Source organism: Symphalangus syndactylus, chromosome 2 (genome assembly GCF_028878055.3).
Source record: "Symphalangus syndactylus isolate Jambi chromosome 2, NHGRI_mSymSyn1-v2.1_pri, whole genome shotgun sequence".
In the NCBI taxonomy this organism is placed as follows: Eukaryota; Metazoa; Chordata; class Mammalia; order Primates; family Hylobatidae; genus Symphalangus; species Symphalangus syndactylus.
In genome coordinates, this window is record NC_072424.2 from 135,710,297 (window position 1) to 135,736,788 (window position 26,492).

General features: G+C 41.5%; 1 protein-coding gene across 4 annotated transcripts in view; it reads left to right on the top strand.

Moving 5' to 3' along the window:
* SNX9 (sorting nexin 9) overlaps positions 1-26,492 on the top strand; it is a 168,906-nt gene that overhangs the window by 66,575 nt on the left and 75,839 nt on the right. For all 4 annotated transcript variants that reach the window (XM_063632700.1, XM_055268043.2, XM_055268051.2 and 1 more), the window contains one exon: positions 23,160-23,246. In XM_063632700.1, coding sequence (XP_063488770.1) covers positions 23,160-23,246 — 87 coding nt within the window. The remainder of the gene's footprint in view (positions 1-23,159; positions 23,247-26,492) is intronic.

Sequence of the window (26,492 nt, forward strand, 5' to 3'; positions counted from 1 at the left end):
GGTCAGGCTGGTCTTGAACTCCTGACCTCAAATGATTTGCCCACCTCGGTCTCCCAAAGTGCCGGGATTACAGGCGTGAGCCACTGCGCCCGGCCGTCGTCCTTGTTTTAAACATCTTTGTTTCAAACTATGAATTCCCAAAGTTCGTTCATCCTACGTCCAGGAGTGAACAAGGACAGCTTGGAAGTTAGAAGCAAGATGGAGTCAATTAAGTTAGATCTCCATTTTCTCAGTCATAATTTTGCAAAGGCAATTTCAGGATTACAGGCTTGAGCCACCTCGCCTGGCCTTTTCCCAATTGTCTTTTTTTTTTTTTTTAGATGAAGTTCTGCTCTTGTCACCCAGGCTGGAGTGCAATGGTATGACCTCGGCTCACTGCCACCTCCACCTCCTGGGTAGAAGCGATTCTTCTGCCTCAGCTTTCCGAGTAGCTGGGCTTACAGGCACCCGCTACCATGCCCAGCTAATTTTTTTTTTTGTATTTTAGTAGAGATGGGGTTTCACCATGTTGGCCAGGCTGTTCTCAAACTCCTGACCTCAGGTGATCTGCCTGCCTTGGCCTCCCAAAGTGCTGGGATTACGGGTGTGAGCCACCGCACCCGGCCCCGTTTGTCTTAACTGTTGTCTCAATTACACTTATTTTGACAGTAAACTTTTTAGCCATCTACTTAGATTTCTTGGAAACAATTACTTTTTTTTGAACTCATGTTTCATTAGCTACGTAATAATTCAGTTGCATAGCTATAATAACTTACTGTAATCACAACTGGTTCGAGGTAAGTATATGATTCAGTTGGTGGGGTCAGAATTTCCCGTGTGTACTAGAGAGTATCCTGCTAAATGCAGGAGTTCAACATGCCACATATTTTATACAAAGCATAGATGGCATTGGTGAATCTGGTAAACTGATTGTGTAGCATACAGGCTGTGTGATACTCTCCTATTAGTCATAGTTTTGAGATTTATGGCTGGTTCCTGGGGTTGCTTAGGTTGGCGTATGGTTCTTGTGGACCCAGTATTGGACTTTGAAAGGAATTGATAGTAGATGCTGAATTTGATATTGTTTTGTTCTTTACTCTTGTAACTTGATTGACTCCCTTAATAAATCAGTATCCTAGTGCCATATCATAATTTACAAAATGATCAGAGGTGCTTTTGTAACACTTTCAGTGTTTATTGATTTGCAAGAAGGATCAGCTGGAAGGCACAAAGGATCCTGGCAAAATTCTGGTGAGAGGCGCCTGTCCTGCTGTGCAGGTGTCTCTTACGGCCCCCCTGATGAGATTGTCTTCGGCTTCTCTACCTTCTCATCTGATGCATCCCTCATTTGGTCACCTTTTCCCCTCTGTCAGCTGCTGTTAGGCAAAATCTCTTCCTTTGTCCAAGTATGATTCATTCTTCCCATTTTTGTATAAGAAACTTTAAGTTAGCTCTTCAAATTTTATTTTTCCAACTTAACTCTCTTTGGCAGTCTTATTTTACCATATCCTTAAGCCTACATTTGTGCTGCAGTAAAAGCCAACTGTAGTTCTGTGGTAAGGTTTGTGTTAGCTCTGTGAATCTAGAAGAGAAATTGCCCTGAAGAGGAACTGCTGATAAAAATAAATCATAGTTAAGAATATGGCCTCAGGCCAAGTATGGCTTAAAGCAGAGACCCATATTCCTCGTGTAACCTAGTTGTGTATGTATTTATGTCGATGACCTTAAGGGGAAGTATCATTTTGAGTAGCTTAAAGATCAGTATGTTTCACTTTATTAATGTTCTTTACATACTTTGATATAAAGTATTTAAATTTTTTAAAAAGGTCCAGAGACTTGCAAATCATCTAGGCTGACCCTGTCATTTTTCATGTGTGAAAGCTGAGAGCTGGGAAATAAGTATTCAGTGTCTTTCACCTTACACAATAATTCATGGTTATGATGGTGACCTTGAGTCATTAAGAAAAGGTTCTTCTTGGCGGAGTGTGGTGGCTCATACCTGTAATCCCAGCACTTTGGGAGGCCAAGGCAGGCGGATCACTTGAGGCCAGGAGTTTGAGACCAGCCTAGCCAATGTGGCGAAACCTCATCTCAACTAAAAATACAAAAATTTGCTGGGCGTGGTGGCGTGTGCCTGCAGTCCCAGCTACTTGGGAGGCTAAGGGATGAGAATCACTTGAACCTGGGAAGTGGAGAAGTGAGCCTAGGTAGCGCTACTACACACCAGCCTGGGCAACAGAGCAAGGCTCCATCTCAAAAAAAAAAAAAAAAAAAAAAAAAAAAAAAAGGTTATTCTTAATTTTACTCTCAGAGTGAGCTTTTTATGAAACTAGCAGAGTCTGCAGGTTTTTGTTTTTGTTTTTGAGACAGGGTCTGGCTCTGTCACCCAAGCTAGAATGCAGTAGCATGATATCAGCTCACTGCAGCTTCCGTCTCTTGGGCTCAGGTGATCCTCCTACCTCAGCCTCCCAGTAAGCTGAGACCACAGGTGTGCACCACACCGCTTGGCTAATTTTTATATTTTTGGTAGAGATGGGGTTTTGCCATGTTGCCCAGACTGGTCTTGAACTCCTGAGCTCAAACCATCTGCCCACCTCCACCTCCCAAAATGCTAGAATCACAGTTGTGAGCCACTGCACCCAGCCATGTAGTACTTATTTTAAAAAGACCAAGAAAAATGATTAAGCTAAAGTTTTCCTGATGGCGTAGATCTTTGGAAAAGCTGAATAACCCAAATGCTATATATTCTATAGGAGTTTTCTATCTGAAAAATATATTTTTTTAAATTTCACCCATTTCGATTGTTGAGTTTTTGGGACTAAAAGTGGCAAGCAGGAGTGTGGGGAGGCCTTGCTGGGAAGGAGCGAGGCTATGTGTATCTGTGCTGACGGATTAGTAATTTCCACCGTGGGCCCAGGAAGGAGGGAGGAAGCTTCATCATAGGTTACACGTCGTCTATTCTGGTTTTAGTAGTGCTAAAATCCTGTAACGTATTTTTCAGTATATTTTATTCGTAGGTTGTGTAAATATTCCTTTTCATCTCTGAATGCTAATTTATTTGCACAGAAACAGCAGCAGGGAAACCATGCTGAAAATAAGGTATTAATTTTTATAACTCTCTTGGTAAATGTACCTTTGCATTATTTCGCCTCTGGCATTGTTCTGACCTGGGTTTACAATTTTCACAAATTGGAAATAAAATGTCATACATTTTATTTCCCAGTATTATAGACTCCAGAATATGTTGTTGTTATTCTTGTTTTAAAAGTTAGTTATCTTCTTAGTTTTCTTTCAGAAAAATTAAATGGTGAGATTTTTTTTTTTTTTTGCATGGCCCACGTATTTACCATTCCTGGTGCTCTTCCTTCTTTTGTGTGGATTCAGTTTTCCATCTAGTATTATCTGGGCCTCCTGCCACCCCCCAACCCCACATCCTCCCTAGCTCCTGTTCCTCACTGGCAAGCCCCCTCCTCAGCCGCCTCCTTTAAAGCCCTTACTCTGTCGCATCACCTGATTAATTTCTGTAATTGCCCTCACCGCCACCTGGAATTGCTTTGTGTGTTGATGGCTGTGTCTCCTCCTAAAACAATGCTTCTGAGAGAAGGAGAACATCTTGTTCCTGGCTTTTCACCACTATGTCCACCTAGAACAGCACCCTTGTTAATAACTGCCTATTCAATATGTGTTGATAAAATATAAACATACCAGCTACCTAGCTTCAATCTGGTAGCTAGTCATTGGCTTTACCCACCCCGAGAATGCAGAATTTTAGAATTGGCTCTGATGGCTTTAAGCAGAAAAAACTGGATAGGCTACTGGGGGAAAATTCTTCCTCCAAACCATGGTAGAGATTTAGAAAAAGTGTAATTAAGACATGAATCATTGGCATTTTGCAAAATAAAGTTTAATTTATAAATTTAAAAGTTTAATGATTGCCTGTTAAAGTATTGGCTTATGGTTCTTTTAGCTGGAGCAGTAAAACTAGACTAAATGAAGTTTTTTATTTCAAAAAAGCTGTACTTTCTGTACTTTGAAAACAACTAGTAAGATTGAATTTATTTGGAAATGGCAGTGAAGCTTGAACTCTGTAAGCATCTCTTGGGTGGCAGATGCCGTGCTACCTGGTAAATGGCTGTGTCAGGTACTGTGCTGAGCAAGACCGACAGAGAGCTTACAGTTTAGAGAATGCAGACATGTCCACAAGCAACGATAGTACAGCAGCCATAAAATGATAGGGGAAGGGTAGTGTTATAAGGCCGTCCACGGGAGGGATAGATACGTAACCGATTTTGCACGTCATAAAATGCTTCCCACTGGTGACATCTAAGCTGAGACCTGAAAGGTGAGTAGGATTTGGTCAGGTGAAGAAAGAGGGAAGGTTGTGACATGTTTACGGAATTGAAAATATTTCAGGCCAGGTGTGGTAGCTCATGCCTGTAATCCCAGTACTTTGAGAGACCGAAGCAGTAGGATCACTTGAGCCCAGAAGTTTGAGGCTGCAGTAAGCTGTGATGCACCACTGCACTCCTGCCTGGGTGACAGTGAGACCTTGTCTCAAGAAAAGAAAACAGTTCAATAAGTCTGGAATTTATAATTGAAGGTAAGAATTGTAAGTGATAAGGCCATGGAGGTGTTCAGGGTCAGGTGATCATATAATTTTTTTTTTTAGTCCAAACTGGAATACTTTCAAGAAAAAAGAGGGTACTGTTAATTACACTGAGATAACAGGCGTAAACTGGGGCTGGCCTGGATAGATGAGGATACATGGTCAGCCTCTTTATAACCCATGTTTATTAACATTGGGGTTTATTTAGTGAACATATAGATGTTGAGCACCTACTGTGTTCCAGGCATTGTGCTTGGGCTTTCTTGTAAGAGCTGTGGGAAGCACTGGAAGGTTTGAGTCAAGAGCGGCAATGCTTAGTGTGCATGTTCGAAAGATCCTTGCCGCTGCAGGCGGAAGATAAATTGGAGCAAGGCTCAGCAGGTGTGGGGAGGCTGGAGGAGGCTTTTGAAGCGAATGAAAATAAAGATGACTTGGACTGTGGAACTCACACATGGGATGGAGAGAAGTGAGTAGATTGTAGCAGTATTTAGAAAGTAGATTTGCCAGGCCTTTCTTAGAGGTAGAAAGGAATGAGAGGAGGAGTCAAGAGTACCTTTCAGTTTCTTTTTGGATGAGTGGATAGGAGAGGTTCCATCTAGAAGGCTGGGGAATGCTGGAGAGAAGGCAGGTTCTGTGCTGGAATGCTGATGAGGCCTTGCTTGGTGTGTTGTGTGTGCCCTCGGAACTGCATGTAGGAATCTGATAGGCGACAGATTTTCAAGTCTGAACCTCAGGAGGAAAGATCTAAGAAATGGACTTGGGATTCATCAGTATAAAGATGGCAGGTGACGTTGTCAGAGTGGATGTTACCCAGGGAGAATGTCTAGAGTAAGAAGAGTGTAGGACCCAGGGAAACAGACATTTACAGTGTGGCCTGGCAAACGCCTGGACAAGGAGAGAAGGTGGAAAGGAAGGAAGAAAACCAGAGGAGGGCAGGTGTGGAGGGATGAGGGAGGAGAGTGTTTCAAGAAGGAAGAGTGAACAGCAGTGTCAGATGCAGCCAGGCAGTCAGGTGGGATGAGGGCCTAGCATGGTGATTGGATTTAGCAGTAAGAAGGCTGCCGATATCCTTGGCCAGAGCCGTTTCAGTGGTGTCAGTGTGGGCAAGGCTTGACTAGTGCAGGGTGAAGAGTGAGTAGCAGATGAAGTATACACGGGGCATGTGGAAAACTTCTCTGAAATTTGAATTTCTTGATGTTAAGAGAAGCTATTAGTCAAAAGAATATGTGGGGTTGAGGGATGGTTTCTTTTTCCTTTTTAAGGATGTGACAGACAGGTGGGTTAAACACTAATGGGAAGGAGAGCGTAGCGAAGTTGTAATCAGTGCGTGGATGGCGGGAGTAACCAAGAGTCCCAGTGCCACTGGGTGGGCTCACATGCACATTATCTTTCGAGTTTGCTGGGGAAGTCTCTTCTCTTGGCTTGTCTTTTTTTTCCACTTTCTGAAGTTGGGGTAAAGGTCATGGGCCTACATGTAACCCCGAAGAGCTCCCTTAAGCAAAAGTTTGATAGTGGGTTTTCATTGTCAAGCTCAGTACATCTGATAATGCTTGGTGACTGTATTTAAAGTATTTTATTTTTCCTGAAGGCTCCTGGCAGGTCACTTTGAAGAACATATCTTCATTTCTTTGACTTTTTCAGCACACGGCACTGCTGGCTGCCAGGGGCTGGGCCTGTGCTTGGGTGCACCAGCTGTCAGCTGAATAAGGCTAACTCCATAGAAGGAAGGAGCATGCAGTTAGGGTACCATTCTGGTTTATTCCACAATTGTACATTTTTATTTATTTGGTCTTTTGAAAATAGTGATAAGGCTGGGCACGGTGGCTCATGCCTGTAATCCCAGCACTTTGGGAGGCTGAGGCGGGTGGATCACTTGAGGCCAGGAGTTCAAGACCAACCTGGCCAACATGGTGAAACCCTGTTTCTACTAACAATACAAAAAAAATTAGCTGGGCATGGTGGCACATGCCTGTAATCCCAGCTACTCAGGAGGCTGAGGCAGGAGAATTGCCTGAACCTGAGAGGTGGAGGCTACAGTGAGCCGAGATGGCGCCTCTGCCTGGGTGGCAGAGCAAGACTGTCTCGAAACAAAACAATAAAATACAATAAAACAATAAAAACCATAAAATAAATAAATATAAATAAACCTCTACAAAGTATATAAAATCTTAATTAAAAAAGAATAAAAATAGTGGTAAAAATACATAACATAAAATTTACCATTTTAGGTATATGATTCAGTGACATTAGATACATTCACAATGATGTGTAACCATTGCCGCTATTTCTAGAACTTTTTCACCATCCCAAATAGAAGCTCTGTATTGCATTAAGCAATAACTCCCCATTTCCCCCTCCCTGTAGCCCCTGGTAACTCCCATTCTACTTTCTGGCTTCGTTTGCCTATTCTAGGTATCTCACATAGTGGAATCATATATTTGTTGTTTTTTTCTTTTTGAGATGGAGCCTCGCTCTATCACCCAGGCTGGAGTGCAGTGGTGCCATCTTGGCTCACTGCACCCTCCACCTCCCGGGTTCAAGCGATTTTCCTGCCTCAGCCTCCCAAGTAGCTGGGATTACAGGCGTTCGCTACCGTGCCCAGCTAATTTTTTTATTTTTAGTAGAGACGGGGTTTCACCACGTTGGCCAAGCTGGTCTCGAACTTCTGACCTCAAGTGATTCACCCGCCTCAGCCTCCCAAAGTGCTGGGATTACAGGCGTGAGCCACCGTGCCTGGCCGATTTGTCCTTTTGTGTCTGGCTTATTTCAATTAACATAATGTTTTCAAGGTTCGTCTGTAATGTAGCATGTATCTGAATTTCATTTCTTTTTATGGCTGAATAATATTCCTTTGTATTTTGTTTATTCATCTGTTGATGAACATTTGGGTTGCTGCCACCTTTTGGCTATTGTGAATGGTGTTGCTGTGAACTTTGGCATACAAGTATCTGAGTCCTTGCTTTCAGTTCTTGTGAGTGGAATTTGCTGTATCATATGGTAATTCCGTGTTTAACTTTCGGAGGAACTGCCAAACTGTTTTCTACCGTGGCTGTACCATTTTATATTCCCACCAACCATTGATTTAGGTTGACTTCTGTTTAAAGAAGTGTATCTGAGTTTTACACATACTCCAAAACTATAATTATTTGAATTCATTGGAGTAGAAATTAATTTGAAATAATGAAATGTCTGATTACCGGACATCAAAAGCTGCTTTACATTAGGCCATGGTTCTCAGAATTCACAATCCTCCTTTCCATTTTTTCCTCCCTCCCTCCCTCCCTCCTCTCACTTCCATGATCGCTCTCAGGTTCACAATAAGCACATGTATCTTAGGGTATTTGAACTTCAAATACTACAGCACCTCACACATAAGAACTCTGTAACAGTAGACTTCTATTTCCCTTTCCTGTCCTATGTGCTACTTTTTTGTTTGTTCTTTTAAGACAGAGTCTTGCTTTGTCGCCCAGGCAGGAGTGCAGTGGCATAATCACAGCTCACTGCAGCCTCAACCTCCTGCTCAAGTGATCCTCCCACCTCTACCTCCCAAGTAGCTAGGACTACAGGTGCAGACCACCATGCCCGGCTAATTTTTGTATTTGTAGAGACGGTCTCTCCACGTTGACCTGGCTGGTCTTAAATTCCTGAGTTTGTGCGATCTGCCCACCTCGGCCTCCAAAATGCTGGAGTTACAGGCATGAGCCACTGTGCCTGGCCTTTGTATTTTTGTCATACATTTTATTTCCCAGTATTATAGACTCCAGAATATGTTGTTGTTATTCTTGTTTTAAAAGTTAGTTATCGTCTTAGTTTTCTTTCAGAAAAATTAAACGGTGAGATTTTTTTTTTGCATGGCCCATGTATTTACCATTCCTGGTGCTCTTCCTTCTTTTGTGTGGATTCAGTTTTCCATCTAGTATCATTTTCATTCTGGTAAAAGCACATTTGACATTTCCTGTAGTATTGTTTTGCTGGTGACACATTCTTCCTCAGCTTTTGTCTGAAATGCCCTTATTTCACCATCATTTTTGAAGGATGTTCTTGCTGGATATAGAATTCTAGGTTGGTAGTTTTTGTTATTTTTCAGCACTTTTAAGATGGCATTTGGCTTGTGTCATGTTGTTCTTGAGAATTCTGCAGTTATTCTTTGTTCCACTGTGTGTAATAATATATGTTTTTCTCCTTTCTCTGATTTTAAGGTTTTTCTCTTTGTTGCTGATATTCTGAAACTTGGCTATGATGTGTCTTTGTGTGGTTTTCTTTGTGTTTTTTTTTCCTGTGGAATTTATTCAGCTTCTGGGATCTATGGGTTATAGTTTTCACAAATTGGAAATTTTTGACATTACTACTTCAGACACTTTTTCTGTCTTCCCCTCCATCATTCTGGGATTTGAATTACATGTATACAGTAACTGTTGTTGTTTCACAGGTGACTAAGTGGGTAGGGGAATACTTGGTTCCCTTACTGGTTGGTGAAGTAGCAGAACCACCTTTTGTAGGAATCAGTTATCAGGCCCTTTACTTTCCCTTGAACTCTAGGCTAGTTCCAGAACCTTTGGTGGACTGGAAAGAGGAAATAGTTATGCCATAATTTTTAGTACATGCGAATGTACATGTAATGTTAAAAAAAAAAAAAAAAAAAAAGTCGTGATAGCCTGCATTTACTGGGGTCTATGTGCCAGTCCCTATTCTATGGACTTTATTTTTATTATTTCATTTCCCCTTTGTGTCACAAGGCACAAGCAGTTTGAGACCGAGACTTTAAGGAATTGGTCCAAGTTTTCAAGACTGGTGAAACAGTGGCGTGGGGATTTGAACCTATGTGCCTGGCTTCAAAGCCAGCTTATCACTGGTGTGTTGCCAGTAATTCCATTTCCTCCCCCTTTGGGGAAGAAGTGAGACCTTGTAAATACACACACTAGTGTGGGAGATTAGCACTCTTAACTGGGAGTAAGTTTCTGCCAGTTGTCTCTGGGGTTTGGTATTTGCTACTGTTTGATTTTAAACTTTTCTATATTTGTATTCCTGTCTCCCCACCCCCAATGAGCGTGTAGTTGTACAATTGGGAAAAGCAATAAAGCTATTTTAATTTGGGGCTGGTGGTGAGGTTATTTTCTTAGCCACAGCAAAGTAAGTTTTAATGTGCCTTGCCCTAGGCATTAAATAGTGGGTTAGTAACCTTGCAGCTGTGATAAAGAACAAAGTAGCTACGCCGATGTGAAGAGTCCTAAGAGAAAATATGAATAAATAAAAGTCTTAAATAAATGAAATGTAGAAGAGCACGTAAGAAATGTTAAGAGTATGTAAGCATATACTGTGATTCTAATTGCTTCTGTGTATGTGTGTGCTTTGACTAGTTGTGTACATGCAAACACGTATGGCAAATGTGTAACATTTGAGGGATATTTAAAAAACGAGCACTAGTGCCCTTTGGCACTTTTAGAAACTTTTCCTTTTTAACTTCATTGTGTTACTTTTGTTGTTGTATTAATAAAAGTGTAGGTATGTATTTATATACACTGAAATTATTGGTTCTCAGAATGAGAAGTCTAGGAATATGGTTTACCCCCTTTTATATGGCCTTTAATGCAGATTCTGTTTGCCATCTAATCTGCTTTTTAGTTACACTTTGGAGTATTTTGTGCTTTGTTATAATCAGGGAAGCATTCTTTCATAAATTTTGATGTTTGCAACATGACTCTGAGCATCCTAGGTAGAGACAATCCAAGACAGTGCTTTAAATTTTTAATTTTTTTGACTAGATAATAGGTTCATGTTAAAAAAAAAAAAACCCACAACACTAAAAAAGTGCAAAAAAACCCCACTGAAAATTATCTCCTACCTCTCCTCTCCCTTAGCCATCTTCTCTCCTCAGGGGCAGTGTTACCAATTTCTTTTACATTGTTACCGAGATTTCCTGTGCATACACAAGCAAATGCATGTACTGCATCGCTGGGCCCTCTTTCTTACACAAGTGGTGCTCCTGCTTTGTTTTCTCACTTAATACGTATATATTAGAGATCATTCCACACCAGAAAAGTAAGCAAATCTTGTTGTTTTGGCTGCGGTGTAGTACTTCATTTCGTAGAGATCCCATACTTGATGAACTAGTGTCCCGCCTTTTAGGTTGTGTTTGGTCTTTTGCTATTCTGGGTGGCATTGCAGTGAATAACCATGTACATATGTCAGTTTGCAAAAGTCTATTTCTAGAGGATAAGTTCCTAGACTTTCTCGTTAAGATACATGTGTGTTTGTAATCCTGATAGGCCTTACCAAATTGCCTCTCCCATTAGCGTGATGTAAGGATACCTGTTTCCCTAAACCTTATGCCCTTACCAACATGGTGTTAGCAGAGTTTTGCTTTCGTTTTTTGCCAGACTGATAGGTGAAAAATAAACTGTTTCATTTTATATTCTTTTCTGAGTACGGTTTTACATTTTAAAGCCATTTTTTTTCTTACTGATTCGTACTCTTTATATAGAGTAACAGAAGCAGTCTTTAGTCTGTGTTATGAATTGCAGACATTTTCCCCGGATTGTCATTGATTTTTTTGTTGTTGTTTTGAGATGGAGTTTCGCTCTTGTTGCCCAGGGTGGAGTGCACTGGCACAGTCTTGGCTCACTGCAACCTCCACCTCCTGGGTTCAAGTGATTCTCCTGCCTCAGTCTCCCACGTAGCTGGGATTACAGGCAGCCACCACCACGCCAAGCTAATTTCTTTTGTTTTTTTGTATTTTTAGTAGAGACAGGGTTTCACCATGTTGGCCAGGCTGCTCTTAAACTCCTGACCTCAGATGATCCACCCGCCTCGGCCTCCCAGAGTGCTGGGATTACAGGCGTGAGCCACCACGCCCGGCCTGTCATTGATTTTTATCTTGCTTATGTTGGCTGTTACCAGGCAGGTGTGTTTTATTTTGGGTGAAGAGACGTTTTTCCCATTCTCCCTGTAAAAGACTTGTCGATTTTATTTCATAAAGTCTCTTCTACTGCAAGAGTATTTTTAGAAATTCTCCTAAGATTTTCTTTGGTGTTTTTTATGGTTTTTTAAAAAAGACATTTTATTGTGGAGCGTGCCAAACACATTCAAAAGTAGAAGAGTATAATAAAGCTGTTTGTAACCATTATCCACCTTTGGCAACTAACCAGCTCATAGCCTTCTTATTTCATCAAGACCCCATCAGTATCTCTTGCTCCTGCATTATTTTTGAAGAAATGGCAGGTATTTTAACACTTCATCTATAAGTATTTTCGTATATACCTCTAAAGATGGGGAGGAAAGAGGAAAGTCTTTAAAAATATAACCACAATGCTACTTTGATCCCTAAAAAATGAATACTTTTTAAATATCACAGTCCTTTAAGAATTCAAGTTTCATAATCATTTCTGCAATTGGACTCAGAATCCTAATAAAGTCTACATATTACTATCATGAGCAATCTTCTCTTCATTTATAGGTTCCCTTACCTCACCCCCAACCCTTATCCCCTACTTGTTTTTGTCTTTGGGACGTATTTGTTGGGATGGATTTCTGTAGTACCTTGATTTCTTACCTTACCCTTATTACATAGTTTAATATATTCTTTTGTATTTCTTGTTACTGGGATTTAGAGGGTGAATAAGATTCACATTCTTTTTTTTTTTTTTCAAGTATATTTCGTAAGCAGGATTGTATTCCATCAGAAGGCAAGTAATGTCTGGTTGTCTTTGTGATGCACTATGCTTAGATTAATTAAATCTTTGGGGATTGAAAAAAATGATCTCATTCTATTATTCCTTCATTTATCAGCTGAAATACTTGTATAAAGAGAAACTTTTATCTACTACTTGGTTACTTAATAGTACAGTTTTTAAAGGATAAATGGTTGATTTTTTTTTTGCCTTTATTTACCAGTTGTCAAAATGAATTCATTTCCTACCATTCTATAATGATGACCAATTAGTTTTATCATTATGAACTCATGAGTTTAAGCAAATTTAATGTTTCAGTCCATTGTGGTCATTATCCCTATTGATGCTTGTATTGTTCCACATCTGGACAGCAAGCTCATCTTCAGGTTGGTGCCTGTGTCTTTTTGACACAACCAGTAGGCTTTGCTATTAGTGTCTTTGATAATCTGATAGGAAAAGATGTTCCAGGCCCGTCTTGTATGTTTTATATGGGGTTCTTGTTTTTTACCCCTGAAACCTGGAGTCGACTATTTCTCTAAGTAAATCTGGTTCCTTTTAATGAAAAATGCTGCTCAGAATTCCCAATCTGGGCACTAGATATTTGATTACCTTTTAAAAAAAAATTAATCTGTGACCCATCATGTGATTTATTTTGTTGGGAGAAGTGAGGTAGGAATTTATTTTTTTTCCTTCAGATAGTTACTCATTTGTTCTAAAACAATAAAATGCCATCTTTATCATGTTACCTATGTTTCTTTTTTTTTTTTTTTTTTTGAGACAGAGTCTCACTCTGTCGCCCAGGCTGGAGTGCAGTGGCGCAATCTCGGCTCACTGCAAGCCCCGCCTTCCGGGTTCACGCCATTCTCCTGCCTCAGCCTCTCCGAGTAGCTGGGACTACAGGCGCCCGCCACCACGCCTGGCTAATTTTTTTGTATTTTTAGTAGAGACGGGGTTTCACCGTGGTCTCGATCTCCTGACCTCGTGATCCTCCCGCCTCGGCCTCCCAAAGTGCTGGGATTACAAGCGTGAGCCACCGCGCCCGGCCCATGTTACCTGTTTCTATATGTCTTTGGGACTTGTTGTGGACTTTGTACTTTTCTAGTTTTTCCTTGTTTTTTTTTCATGAAAAAGATTGGGGGCCATTCTTGTTTGTTTATATGTCCAAATGAATTTTAGGATTAGTTTGTCCTGTTTCAGAAAAAAAAAAATCCAATTTGTATTTTTATTAGAATTATTGAAGGAGAGGGGAGATGATAGTGGGGCTTCTCATCTAAAATATGGGGAGACTCTTTGAATCCATTTTTATTGTATAACAAACTACCCCAAAACTTAATGACATAAAACAACAAATACTTCGTATTTCTTACAGTTCTGTGGACTGACAATGCATGGTTCTTGTGGTCTGGAGAGCCCATCTGAGGCTGGATAGTCTTAGGTGGCCTTTCCTTCATGTTAGGGTCTCACCTTACACAGCTAGGATGATGCGGGCCTCTTTCCATGTGGTCTTGGATCTGCAGAGTTACTAATCCAGCCAGGTTCAGTGGTAGCACAGGTGATCCTGGCAGCAAGAGAGGGCAGCCCCCACCCCATGTATAAGTGCTTTTCATGCCTATGTTAGTATCACATATGCTATCGTTCTGTTGGCCAGAGTAAGACCTGAACTCGTCCAGTCTTTTTTCTTTTTTTTTGAGATGGAGTTTTGCTCTTGTTGCCCAGGCTGGAGTGCAGTGGCGCAATCTCGGCTCACCGCAACCTCCACCTCCCGGGTTCAAGTGATTCTCCTGCCTCAGCCTCGCGAGTAGCTGGGATTATAGGGATGTATGTTTAGTAGAGACGGGGTCTGCCCATGTTGGTCAGGCTGGTCTCAAACTCCTGTACTCAGGTGATCCGCCTGTTTCGACTTCCCAAGTGCTGGGATTACAGGCGTGAGCCACCATGCCCAGCCATTGTCCAGAGTCTTAATGGGAGGAGTGACAAAGTCATATTGCAAATTGGTATTGATATAGGGGTGGGAGGATTTACTGTAGCCATTGTTACAATCTACCTTGCTGTATTAGTCTGTTCTTACACTGCTAGTAAAGACATACCTGAGACTGGGTAATTTATAAAGAAAAGAGATTTAATGGACTCACAATTCCACGTGAGTGGGGAGGCCTCACAATCATAGTGGAAGGCAAAGGAGAAGCAAAGGGATGTCTTACATGGCGGCAGGCAAGAGAGCTTGTGCAGGGGGCCTCCCCTTTATAAAACCATCAGATCTCATGAGACTTATTCACTACCACGAGAACAGTATGGGGGATACCACCCCCATGATTCAGTTATCTCCACCTGGCCCTGCCCTTGACACTTGCAGATTATTACAATTCAGGGTGAGATTTGGGTGGGGACACAGCCAAACCATATCACATACTCTCCATTTTTTCCAATTTTCTGTGTTACTTAAGAAATTCTGAAGTTTTTTTCCAGATAGGTTTTACACATTTCTTAAGTTTATTCCTAAATATTTCATCTTTTGCCATTACTGTACATGATGTCTTTTTCCTCTCATTTTAATTTAGAATTCTTGGACAGGTGATATATACACACACAGTTAAATGATATGAAAAGAAATATAATGAGAAATGTCACTTCCACTTGTGTTATCACTAAGTTTCTTCTCCCAGGTTTCTAGGTGACCAATTTAAAATTAATTTCTTGTTTTATTTAATGTTTCTTTATGGAAATACTGGCAAATATAAATATTCTGCTCATGAAAAAGGTAGCATGCTATATGCCCTGTTCCATAATTTACCTTTTTTGACCATGTATTCATTCCATGTCTGAGTATATAGATTGTTCTCATTCTCTTGTTGCTATATAATATTCCATTGTGACGGCATAGCCTGGTTTATTTAATCAGTTGCCTGTTAGTAGAAGCTATATTTGGGTAGCATTCCTTAGCATCAGATTTGCAGAAATCCAAAAGTGGAGTGATTTATTCTGTTTGTGAAGCTGTAGAAAAACGTTACTTTCATATGTAATACTGGTAGAAGTTTAAATAGTACAACCCCAAATTGAGGCCGTGGGGATCTGGCAATGTCTGCCGATTAATTTGTCTCTCTTAGTGTGTGAGATTGAGCGTTTTGTCATGCATTTAAGGGCCATTGTATTCTTTAATGAACTGTTTGCTTCTCTGCCCATTTTTATATTAGGTTGCTGGTCTTTTTCTTGAGTTCCAGAAACTCTTTATGTATTAGAAGATTAACACTTTGTGATATGAATTGAAAATACTCTTTCCTTTATGACTTCTGCTTTATGTTAAGACTAGTGATTTTTACATAATAATTATGTTCCGGGTCATGTTATAGGGGTCAGCAAATTTTGGCCCATGAACAAAATCTAGCCTGTCATGTGCAGTTTGTAAATAAAGTTCCACTGGAACATGGCTATATCCATGTGTTTATATATTGTCTGTGGTGGCTTTTGCACTGCAGCAGCAGAGACAGACTGAATGGCCTGCAAACTCTAAAATATTTACTATCTGGTGCTGTACAGAAAAAGGAAAAGCAACCCCTCATTTAAAGCAATAAAATCAAAGTGTTTTGCATGATATAGCCATTTGGACATGGCCTTAAAAAAATAGCCTAGGCAACATAGTGAGATCTGGTCTCTTTAAAAAATTAAAAAATAAAATGTTAGCCAGGAGTGGTGGCATGTGCCTATAGTCCTGTCTATCAGGAGGCTGAGGCAGGAGGGTTGCTTGAGCCCAGGAGTTCAAGGCTGCAGTGAGCCATGATTGCACCACTGCCCTCCAGCTTGGGTGACAGAGCGAGATGCGGTCTCTCAAATACAATAAAATATCCAATTAAATTCAAGTTTTGTATGTTTAATTATGAAGTAAGGCACAGAACAGGCAGTTACATGTGGGTTTCAGAAGTATCTGTTTTGACACAGTACTTGGTAATGGTGATGGTACATGTGAGATGGCCAGTTGATGCCACCACATCAAATCACTGTTAAGATATCTTTGTCTAATTGTTCTTGTGTACGCCACATATAGAAGCTTTGATCTGGGTGAGTGTGGGTAGAATGACTCTTAAAATCATCCCAGTCTCTAGAAGTTTGGTTACAGTGTAGCCTCAGTTTGTACTTCTGTGGTCTTAAGTACTTTCCAGAGCTGTTCTGCATGAGTGAACTAGAGAGAGGGAGTAGTTTGGAAGAGGTATGGTACAGTTTGATTTATGTATTTTAAGTATTCAGAACTCTGCTCCACCAGAATTCTACAGTTGCCTTTTGTTACACTCAGACTTAAGTTTACGCTAAGTATTTCTTTGGAATTTATAATTCTACTCAGGGAATTTCTATTTACATTTCTGTTTGACTTGGAAATTTCCCAAACTGCTTGTCTAATTGACCATCAGTTTAAAAAATTCCTCTAAGTGCATTTATTTCATAATAACAGATATAAACCTATTTTAGGAAAAAACGTTTTTAAAGAACATATCAATTCACCAGTAGTTTATTCTTGAAAATTTTACATACAAAATATTTAAAAATTTTTATTCATTCTCAATTTCTGCTACCAATTCTTTTTAGAAATTTCTTCTGTTTGGAAAAGATCTTTTAACAACTGTTAAAACGTTCTATCATCTTGACTATACTTTTGAATGGATTATTAAAGAAATTGCTTCTCAACATTTAAGGAAACTTCATTTCCTTCTTTGGAAATTTTAAGAGCAACATTCTGAGAACATGATAATTAATTGACCCGCATCCCCTTGGAGCTTCTTATCTGGTGCAGCCGACTTGGCCCTGCCATAGTTTAACAGTTTGAATAATGACACTGGTGAAACTGTAGAAAGCGTGCTCATCAGGCTTTCCGATGACTCCCAGCAGGAAAAGATAAGGGAGAATTAGATGATGGCTTCAAAATTCAGAAAGCTCTTAATAGGTTGGAGCAGTGGGTTGAATCTAATATCTTGAAATTTTATAGCGATAACTATAATATTCTGTATTTGGTTCAAATAACAATGGAGTAAGTGCAAGGTTGAACAAAAGCTGTGGAAATCACTGATATGCAGTAGTCCCCCTTTAGTGATGGGGGATATGTTCCGAGACCACCAGGGATGCCTGCAACCAAGGATAATACCAAACCTTATATGTGTACTATGTTTTTTCTATATATGCCTATGACAAAGTTAATTTGTAAATTAGATACAGTAAGAGATGAACAAGAATAACTAATAATAAAATAGAACAGTTATCATAGTATGCCAGCAACACCACTCTTACGCATCAGGGTCGTTATTAAGTAAAATAAGGATGACCTGAAGATGAGCACTGCCATCCCTGATAGTCAGTCTGCTAACTGGGATGGCTACTACATGACTGTCAGGTGGGCAGTGTCTATGGTGTAGAGATGCTGGACAAAGGGATGATTCACGTCCTGAGTGGGATAGTGTGAGATTGCATCATGCTACTCAGAATGGCATGGACTCTAAAACTGATAAATTGTTTATTTCTGGAATTTTCTATTTAATATTTTCCAACTGCATTTGATAGCACTTCACTGAAACTGAGGAACTTAAAACTGTGGAGAAGGAGGGACTACTTATATTGAAAAGCATTTTTGCCTTCACCATTTAGATTAAGGACAAATACATCAACATATGTTAATAGCATAATAATGCTCAGGGTCTGTGAAAGTAAGTTCTGTTTCTTCTGATGATCTTAAGTCAAGATAAGATTGAGGAAGGCATTAAATATTATACAATTTTATAAGTCATGAATGTGCTTAAGTTAAACAAGCTTGACATTTAAAGAGGTAAACTAGTTATATATAGAAATATTACCTGCTCTTTATGTAAAACTTTACTTCTCAAGGATGTCAAATCATTCTTTCCCTGGAATTTCTGAAGATTTACATATTTTATTTTTTAATTGTACTTTTCTGTTTTAAAGATGTGGAGCAACACTGTTGAAGATTTATTGCTTTTTTCCCTAAGATGTAATTGTGATTTACATGCAATCAGAGAGGTAGATACTTAAGAATGGGGCCTTAGCTTTTGCATTCTAATTCCCATATGAACTTTTTTTATTGCCAGGGTTTTGTGGATTTTTTTTCCTATTTTGAACTGTTTTATTCTCAATTGTGTATTTTAGGATCTAGTTTTTTTGTTTTCAGTTTTGCTTAATAAATACAGGTAGTTCTTAGTTCTTATGGCCAGTGTTTTTTTTTTTTAATTAGAATGTTTCCTTAATAAATTCTTTGGTTTGGGGTTATTGGTTTGTATTAACTTGGACTCTCTAAGTTGCAAGTGACTAGATGTGGACTCACATTAGTTTAATAAGCTCATAAGGAGACACATTGGCTCCAGTAACAGGGAAGTCTTCCATGGGGAGAATAAGTGTCAAGTTTGTCCTTCAAACAGGACACTGTTTCTCTTTGTCATTCTGTGCTACATTGACTTTGTTTTTCAGACAGATTTTCTCCACACCTCAGCCAGGAGCACTGTCCCCAACTCCCATACCAAAGAGCTCTGAGAAAGAATTCTGATTATCCAATTTCCAAAAGGAAGGGATGTGGGGCAGACAGAATAACAGATATGTACAACATAGGTCAGATAGAATGCGTATTGTCACACTCCTCTCTTTTCTCAGAAGAGGAAGTATGTGTTAAGAATGGATTATGCACATTGTGGGCAGGTGTGTGCTTGCACACTTGGTATTGTGTCTAGAGCATTGAATGGAGAGCTTTGACTCCACTAATGTTTATTTTACTGAGAAGTAGATTAGTAGTTAATGGAACAGATACGTGAGATTGATGTCTAGTAGCCATTCATGTCATCTGTAATACTTTTTGAAAGGAAGAGATTAGTTGTGGTTGACAATATATATTGAATATATACTTTGGAGTTATCCACTGACCAGGACTAGGTGGAAATTTAGCTCTTAGAAATAGTTGAAGAATGAGTTCTTGAAGTATAGCTAACAGTGGAAAATGCAGTATAGGAAAATGGACCATTTCTTTCAAAGGCCACATGGAAAATAGATGGCAGTCGGGGTTGAAGCCAGCACCTCTGTTTGGATACTGTTAGTGGTAGACAAGAGGGGTGAGAAGGGGAAAGTGAGAAAACAGGTGGAGGCAAAATGCAAGGATAAGAAAGAGAAAAGGGGGGTGCTGGGAGATGACACCCAAAGGCTTTCAGTTTCATTGAAGCTTTAGCATCTCTAGGCTGAATGGTCAATATTTTTTTAATTGACATGTTATACTCATTTGGAGATATGATTATTAAATCCTTTTGTCCTCCAGAATTATTCTCAGTTCAGATTTCTAAGAAGCATCTGTTTAAGTCTTAATTCAGTGTTTTAGATAAACTTACAAGGTTTATAAACATTTTTCTGTGAGTGTCCTTGTCTGTTTTGTGCTTACAACAGGAGATCCAGGACTGGGTAACTTACAAAGAACGGAATTGATTCCTCATAATTGTGGAGGCAGGCAGTTCAAGATCCAGGTGCTGGCAGGGTAGGGCCCGGCTCTGCTTCCAAGATGGTGCCTTGAGTGCTCCCTCCTCCAGGGGAAAGGGTGTTGTGTCCTGACACAGCAGAAGGGTGGGCGAGAGTAAACCCACTCCCACGAGCCCTTTTTGTAGCAGTGTTGATCCCCTCATGAGGACAAAGTCTCCGTGACCTAAACACCCTCCATTTGCCGCACCTCCCAATAACCACTGCCTTGGGGGTTCAGTTTCAACATGAGTTTTGGAGGGTCCAAACCCACTAACCTTATGAGTAAGTGCTTAGTAATATTTAAGTGTGTGAGGCTGTTTCCATTTCTTTCTTTCTCACTTGTTTCACATTCTGCTTCACTACATTCTAAGTTTAGTAAACAAGAGGCTTAGGTATTCTAATTTGGAAACTAATTGGATTCAGCTGGATTTTTAAAAATTTCAGCAGGATTCTTGAAGACCGATAACACAACAGCAGTTTCCTGGTGCCCGCGAGTGTGGCTTTGCTGCTCCCGGGCTCCCCTCTGAGGGCGCTCACTTCCTTCCAGCCCATCCCCTGCCCGCATTTCTGTCCTGTCTGTCCTTATGGCAGGAAGGATCCAGGTTGATGCAACGTGTTTTTAAAAAAACACCAGCCAGGCGCGGTGGCTCACATCTGTAATCCCAGTACTTTGGGAGGCCGAGGCGGGCAGATAATGAGGTCAAGAGATCGAGACCATCCTGGCCAACGCGGTGAAACCTCGTCTCTACCAAAAATACAAAAATTAGCTGGGTGTGGTGGTGTGTGCCTGTAATCCCAGCTACTCGGGAGGCTGAGGCAGGAGAATAGCTTGAATCTAGGAGGTGGAGGTTGCAGTGAGCCGAGACTTGCCACTGCACTTTAGCCTGGTGACAGAGAGAGACTCTGGCTCAAACAAAACAAAACAAAAACAAAAACTACCCCGGCCAGGCATGGTGGCTCATGCCTGTAATCCCACACTTTGGGAGGCCAAGGCGGGTGGATCACCTGAGGTCAGGAGTTTGAGACCAGCCTGACCAACGTGGTGAAACCCCATCTCTACTAAAAATACAAAAATTAGCTGAGTGTGGTGGTAGGCGCCTGTAGTCCCAGCTACTTGGGAGGCTGAGGCAGGAGAATCGCTTGAACCCAGGAGGCGGAGGTTGCAGTGAGCCCACATTGGCATCACTGCACTCCAGCCTGGGCAACAAGAGTGAAACAGTCTCAGAAAAACAAACAAACAAACACCACATAACATGACAAGCAGAATTCTGTCCACTTTTGCAGCCATGTCAGGAAAACACCTCAGCACAGCTGCTTTGTTCTTCAGGACGCCCTGAGGGAGCCGCCCTGCTGGCCTGGGCGCCCTTCCATGCTCTTCACTCACTCGGGTCCCAGCCTCCAAGGAGGGAGGTGGGGAGCTGCTGGGATGTCATGACTCACAGGCTCTCCCACCATTTGTTTCTTCCCAACAGTTTACTAGGAAAAATTTCAGACATGGAGAAAGGTTGGAATTGAACACCATAGACCCACCCTCTAGATTCAGTACCTGCTTTGTCACATACTCATCCATCAGTCCATCTTACTATTTTTTATGTATTTCAAGATAGCATTTTGGCTTTTTTTTTCTTGTCTGTTATTACTAAATATGAACCTTTATTCTCATTAAAATAATTTCAGGCATCATTAAGCAAATACATAGAAAGGGCAATGGCCAACAAAAGGGCCTTTCAAGTTCTTGCCATATGGCGGGTGTTCAGTAAATATTGTTAAATTAGTGCACTTGCATTAGCCCTGTCGCTGTTAGACTACCCTGTTAGACTAGCCCTGTCGCTAAACTTGAATTTGCCTTTTAGGACAAACGATTACTTTTAAACCATATGTTTCCTAGGCACATGTGATCCCCAGTTTATAGGATGGACTTGAGGAAGATAGTCTGTAAAAGACAATCACTTAGAATTTGAAAGGGATTTAAAAATATGTATTACATATTATAAAGGTATATATAAAACATTTTAAACACATACTTTGTTTTTACCACAGTGATTCTCTCTTGGGATACATGCACAGCAGTGTTCCAAGGAATCAGCGTTTCTAGACCCTGTCTCAAGGATCCTCTTGAGGAAGAGTCTGCAAGAGCAGTCTCTCCTCACTCCAGCCAGAATAGCTTTGTCCTAGTCTGTCTTATATGAAATTAAAATTTCATTTAGGGCTGGTCATAGTGGCTCACACCTGTAACCCCAATACTTTGAGAGGAAGATCTCTTGAGCCCAGGAGCTCAAGACCAGCCTAGGCAACATGGTGAAACCTTATCTCTACAAAAAATACAAAAATTAGCTGGGCAAGGTGGCACGTGCCTGTAGTCCCAGCTACTGGGGAGGCTGAGGTGGGAGGATTGCTTGAGCCTGGGAGGTCGAGGCTGCAGTGAGCCATGATGGCACCACTGCACTCCAGCCTGGGTGACAGAGTGAATCTCTGTCTGGAAAAATAAATAAAAGCTTTTATTTTAAGGAAACGTTTTAAAATCATGGCTGTTTAGGTAACTTGACCAGCACACACTGCCCTATGTAAGTCTTGGTATGGTGGAAGAGTACCTGAATCTTAAATTTCTGAGTTAATGTGGCTAAAGATGCTGCATTATCATTCTTATTAGATAAGGAGCAGTGAACATTTTAATAGCAAGGGATTCTTCTAAAGATGTGTGCATGTGTGTATGTCTCTCTCTTCAGTTTCTGAGAGTCATTGTTCCCAGAATGAACAGTTTGTGTATTTCCACTTCTTACCTCCTAAGAGAAAGAACATAGTCTGTTGTTGTTGTTAATGAAATAGGTGTTTGTTTGTTTAAGAGACAGCAGGGTCTCACTGTCGCACAGGCTGGAGTGCAGTGGCATGATCCTGGCTTACTGTAACTTTGACCTCGTGGGCTCAAGCAATCCTCCCACCCCAGTCTTTTCAGTAGCTGGTACTACAGGTGCTGGCAACAATGCCCAGCTAATTTTTCTTTAATTTTTTGGTAGAGATGGAATCTCGCTTTGTTGCCCAGGCTGGTCTCGAACCCCTGGCCTCAAGCAATCCTCCTGCTATTTAGTCTCCCAAGTAGCTGGGATTGCAGGTGTGAGCTGCTGCACTCAACCAAAATAGGTATATTTTGAGTAACTTTTTTAGGGCTGATCTCTAAATGCAATGTGGGCGCTGCCGGAAACCTTCCCTGCCTCCGGAACAGAACAGGGCTATCACCGTTGGTGTTATTCTTCCTCAGAGTAGAGCAGATGAGTCATTTTGGTAATGTCTTCCTTTCTTCCAAAACAGCCACAGCCACTATCATGTTTGTACCAGCATGCTTAGAAAGTGAACTGTACACCTTTTGTGTTTTTACTACTCTGCTTATGTTCGTAACATCCTCTTTTCCTCTCCACTCCTGATAGGCTCGGGTTATGTATGATTTTGCCGCTGAACCTGGAAATAATGAACTGACAGTTAATGAAGGAGAAATCATCACAATCACAAATCTGGTAAGAGAACCGTACATTCGAATCTGATGTCCCATGTGGACTTATTTTTAAGATTTTATTTTTTTGTAAGTTAATCATTCAAACCCACATGATTTTTTTCCTGTTGCTTATGAAATATTAATGGTGAAGTAAGAAGCTATTATATAAATACAGGAAAAATGTTCCCTAAAGACAGCTATGTATGTAATTGAGTTTCTTATGTCTGCTTATTTTGTATCTTCTTCAGTATGTTTATCTTACAATTTTTTAAATTACTTACAACCTTTTAGGTACCCCATAGTTGTCCTGGAATGTGGTTCAGTGTGTTTACCCCTGGCACGATAATTCTGTATCTCTAGAATAAGTAAAAGATGATGGTGATTTTCCTAAATGTCTTAACTGATTGATCCTATCATCATTTTTCTAAGCTCTTTTCCTAAATCAGATTAGGTTGCCAGAAAGCAATATACTTAGACCAGCTCCAGTGGAGTTAGCTCAGCTCCAAGTGGAGTTCTCTTTGCTGAATTACAAGTTATTGCCTCAGCTTTTATTCAAACAAGAAGCAACTCTATGTATAAAAAGCATTTCTGCATCTTTACCAAACCCTGTTTGAACTTGTGTACATATACATACACACATGCATCTTCAGGTACACTCATATGTATACATATGTACACATACATACACTCATCTTCAGATGTGTGTCTCTGCTTATATAACTGGGTTTATTATGCCCTCCCAGATAAGCATCTGTGTGATCTCTTATCTCAGGTTCTTTCTCCTGGAGATTGGGTACATTTTGTTTCATGAAGTCAAATCTTTATAGACTGTTGGATTTCTGTTATGGTCTGTGTTGTCAGGAAGCTTAGAGGCAAACATAATATTCATTTGTGTCCAGTCTTCCTTGCCCAAGATTCTGCTACAGTTTTTTCCATTATTTCTGTGTGATACTTGTCTCATTACGTTTAATTGTCCTTTCTACGTGTAACTTTATTGTAACTGTTCTTAAAATATGTAGCAAAATTATGAGATGAACATCATTTGAAATAATGTAACAAAAATTGTATCAATTAATAGTATTTAATTGCAGGCTCATATAGATGGAGAAGAAACAAAAGCAGGTAGGGAGAATTTGTCTTTGTAAACTGAGTAAAACTTGAACCCATCGTTACCGGCTTTCTTCACCTGGCTGATTTCGTGACGCTGCCCTGTGCATCCCTGTCCTTGGTCCACGCCTCCGCCTCTGGGCCCCACACTGCAACGTGTCTCTTCTGTGTCCTCTCCCTCGTGACCATCACTCACATACTTAATGTGTGTGCAGCCTTGGGAGAGGTACCCTGGAGATACAAAGATAGGAAACCTGGCCCTCGCCCTGTGCTCCTTGTTTTCCAGAGAGGTCTGCATGCCAGTGTTTCTTACTGTTTCCAGAAGGGAGCTTGCTGTGTCTGTGCTGTAGAACATGTTGGATCCCACACGCCTCTCCCCGGCCTCGCTGGCTGTCCTCTTGTGTCCCTCCCCTCTCTGCCTCACGAGTGTTGGGGTTCCCACGTCATTCCATCTTCAGCCCATTTCCTTATACTATGTGGTCTCAGATTTTTGTATTGCCATCTCTGTGGTGATGACTTTAAACCTGTATCTGCAGCTTCCTCCTGTGGCTCCAGCCTCAGAGGAGGCCAGACACCTTCACCTAGTTTTTTCACAAGCGCTTCACACTGACCACGTCCAGACTCAGCTCATCACCCATGCGATGCTCAGCCTACTCCTACTTCTCTGTATTTCTCTATTTCTGTTGTGGCGCCTTTCCATTCAGTGAACCAAGGCTCCCAAGGCTAAGTCACTTAAAGCCATTGGTTTCTCTCCTTAAAGTTTTACTCCGTCCAGCCTCCTCTCTCCACCCTGCGCTTCCTGCCAGTGCCCTGAGCTAAGCTCTCATCCTCTTGCCTGGACCGTGCGCCTTCCTCACTGGCCTCTCCCTCAAGCCCAGGGTCTGACTAAACGGCCAGTGTGGCCAGGTCACTCCTCTCTGGCAGCATTTTCTGTCAGCTGTAGGTCTGTGAGATACCCCACCATGGGCCCCATCAGACCTCGCCAGCCTTTCCCTGTGCACATGCACAGGCACACACGTGCGCACCCATGTACGTACTCTCACACGCACTCTCTCACGTTATGCATACCCCCACACACACTCGCACACACCCTTATGCGTGCACACGCGCACACATGCACACACACCCTCTCACCCTCATACACCTCTCATGCTCTCATACACTTTACATACTCTTTGACATGCGCACTTTTACACACACACACACCTTCTCACTCTCGCCTCTCATGCACACCCACACTCGCATGCTCACACACAAAGGCAGCACTCACACGTGTAAGCATGCACACACACCCTCTTCACTCTCACTTGCCCTCACACACCCACACTCATGCTGTCACACATACACATGCACTCACACGTGTGAGCGCACACACCCTCACTCACCTGCTCTCATGCACACCCACACTCATGCTCTCACACATACATGCACTCACACATGCAGGCACACACACACCCTCACTCTCACCTGCTCTGTCACATCCCCACACTCATGCTCTCACATATGCACTCACACGTGTGCGCACGCACATACACTCTCACCTGCGCTCTCACTCACACTCATGCTCTCACACAGATGCAGCACTCACCCGTGTGAGTGCACGCACCTCTCAGACACTGTCACCTGCTGTCACACACACACACTCTCTCACACAGAGGCACCGCTCACCCGTGCAAGCACATACGCCCTGCAGATAGTCTCATCTGCTCTCACACATACATGCACTCATCTGTGCAAGCACACACACTCCTCAGACACTCTCACGTGCTCTCACACATACATTCAGTCACCCTTGTAAGCACACACACCCCTCAGACACTCTCACCTGCTCTCATACATGCACTCACCTGTGCAAGCACACACACCCCTCACTCACCTGCTCTCACACAGATGCAGCACTCACCCAATGCACACCCCTCAGACACTCTCACCTGCTCTCACACATACCCACACTCTCCTGCTCTCACACAGATTTAGCACTCACCCGTGCAAGCATGCACATGCTCCTCAGACACACTGACCTGCTCTCATGCACACGCACACTCGCATGCTCGCACAGAGCTCCTGTGGAAGGAGAGAGTGAGAACTGTGGCAGTGCAGAGATCGAGGAGGGAGAATGAGGAACGGTAGAGTGATAGTAGTTTTTGAATAGTGAGCATAT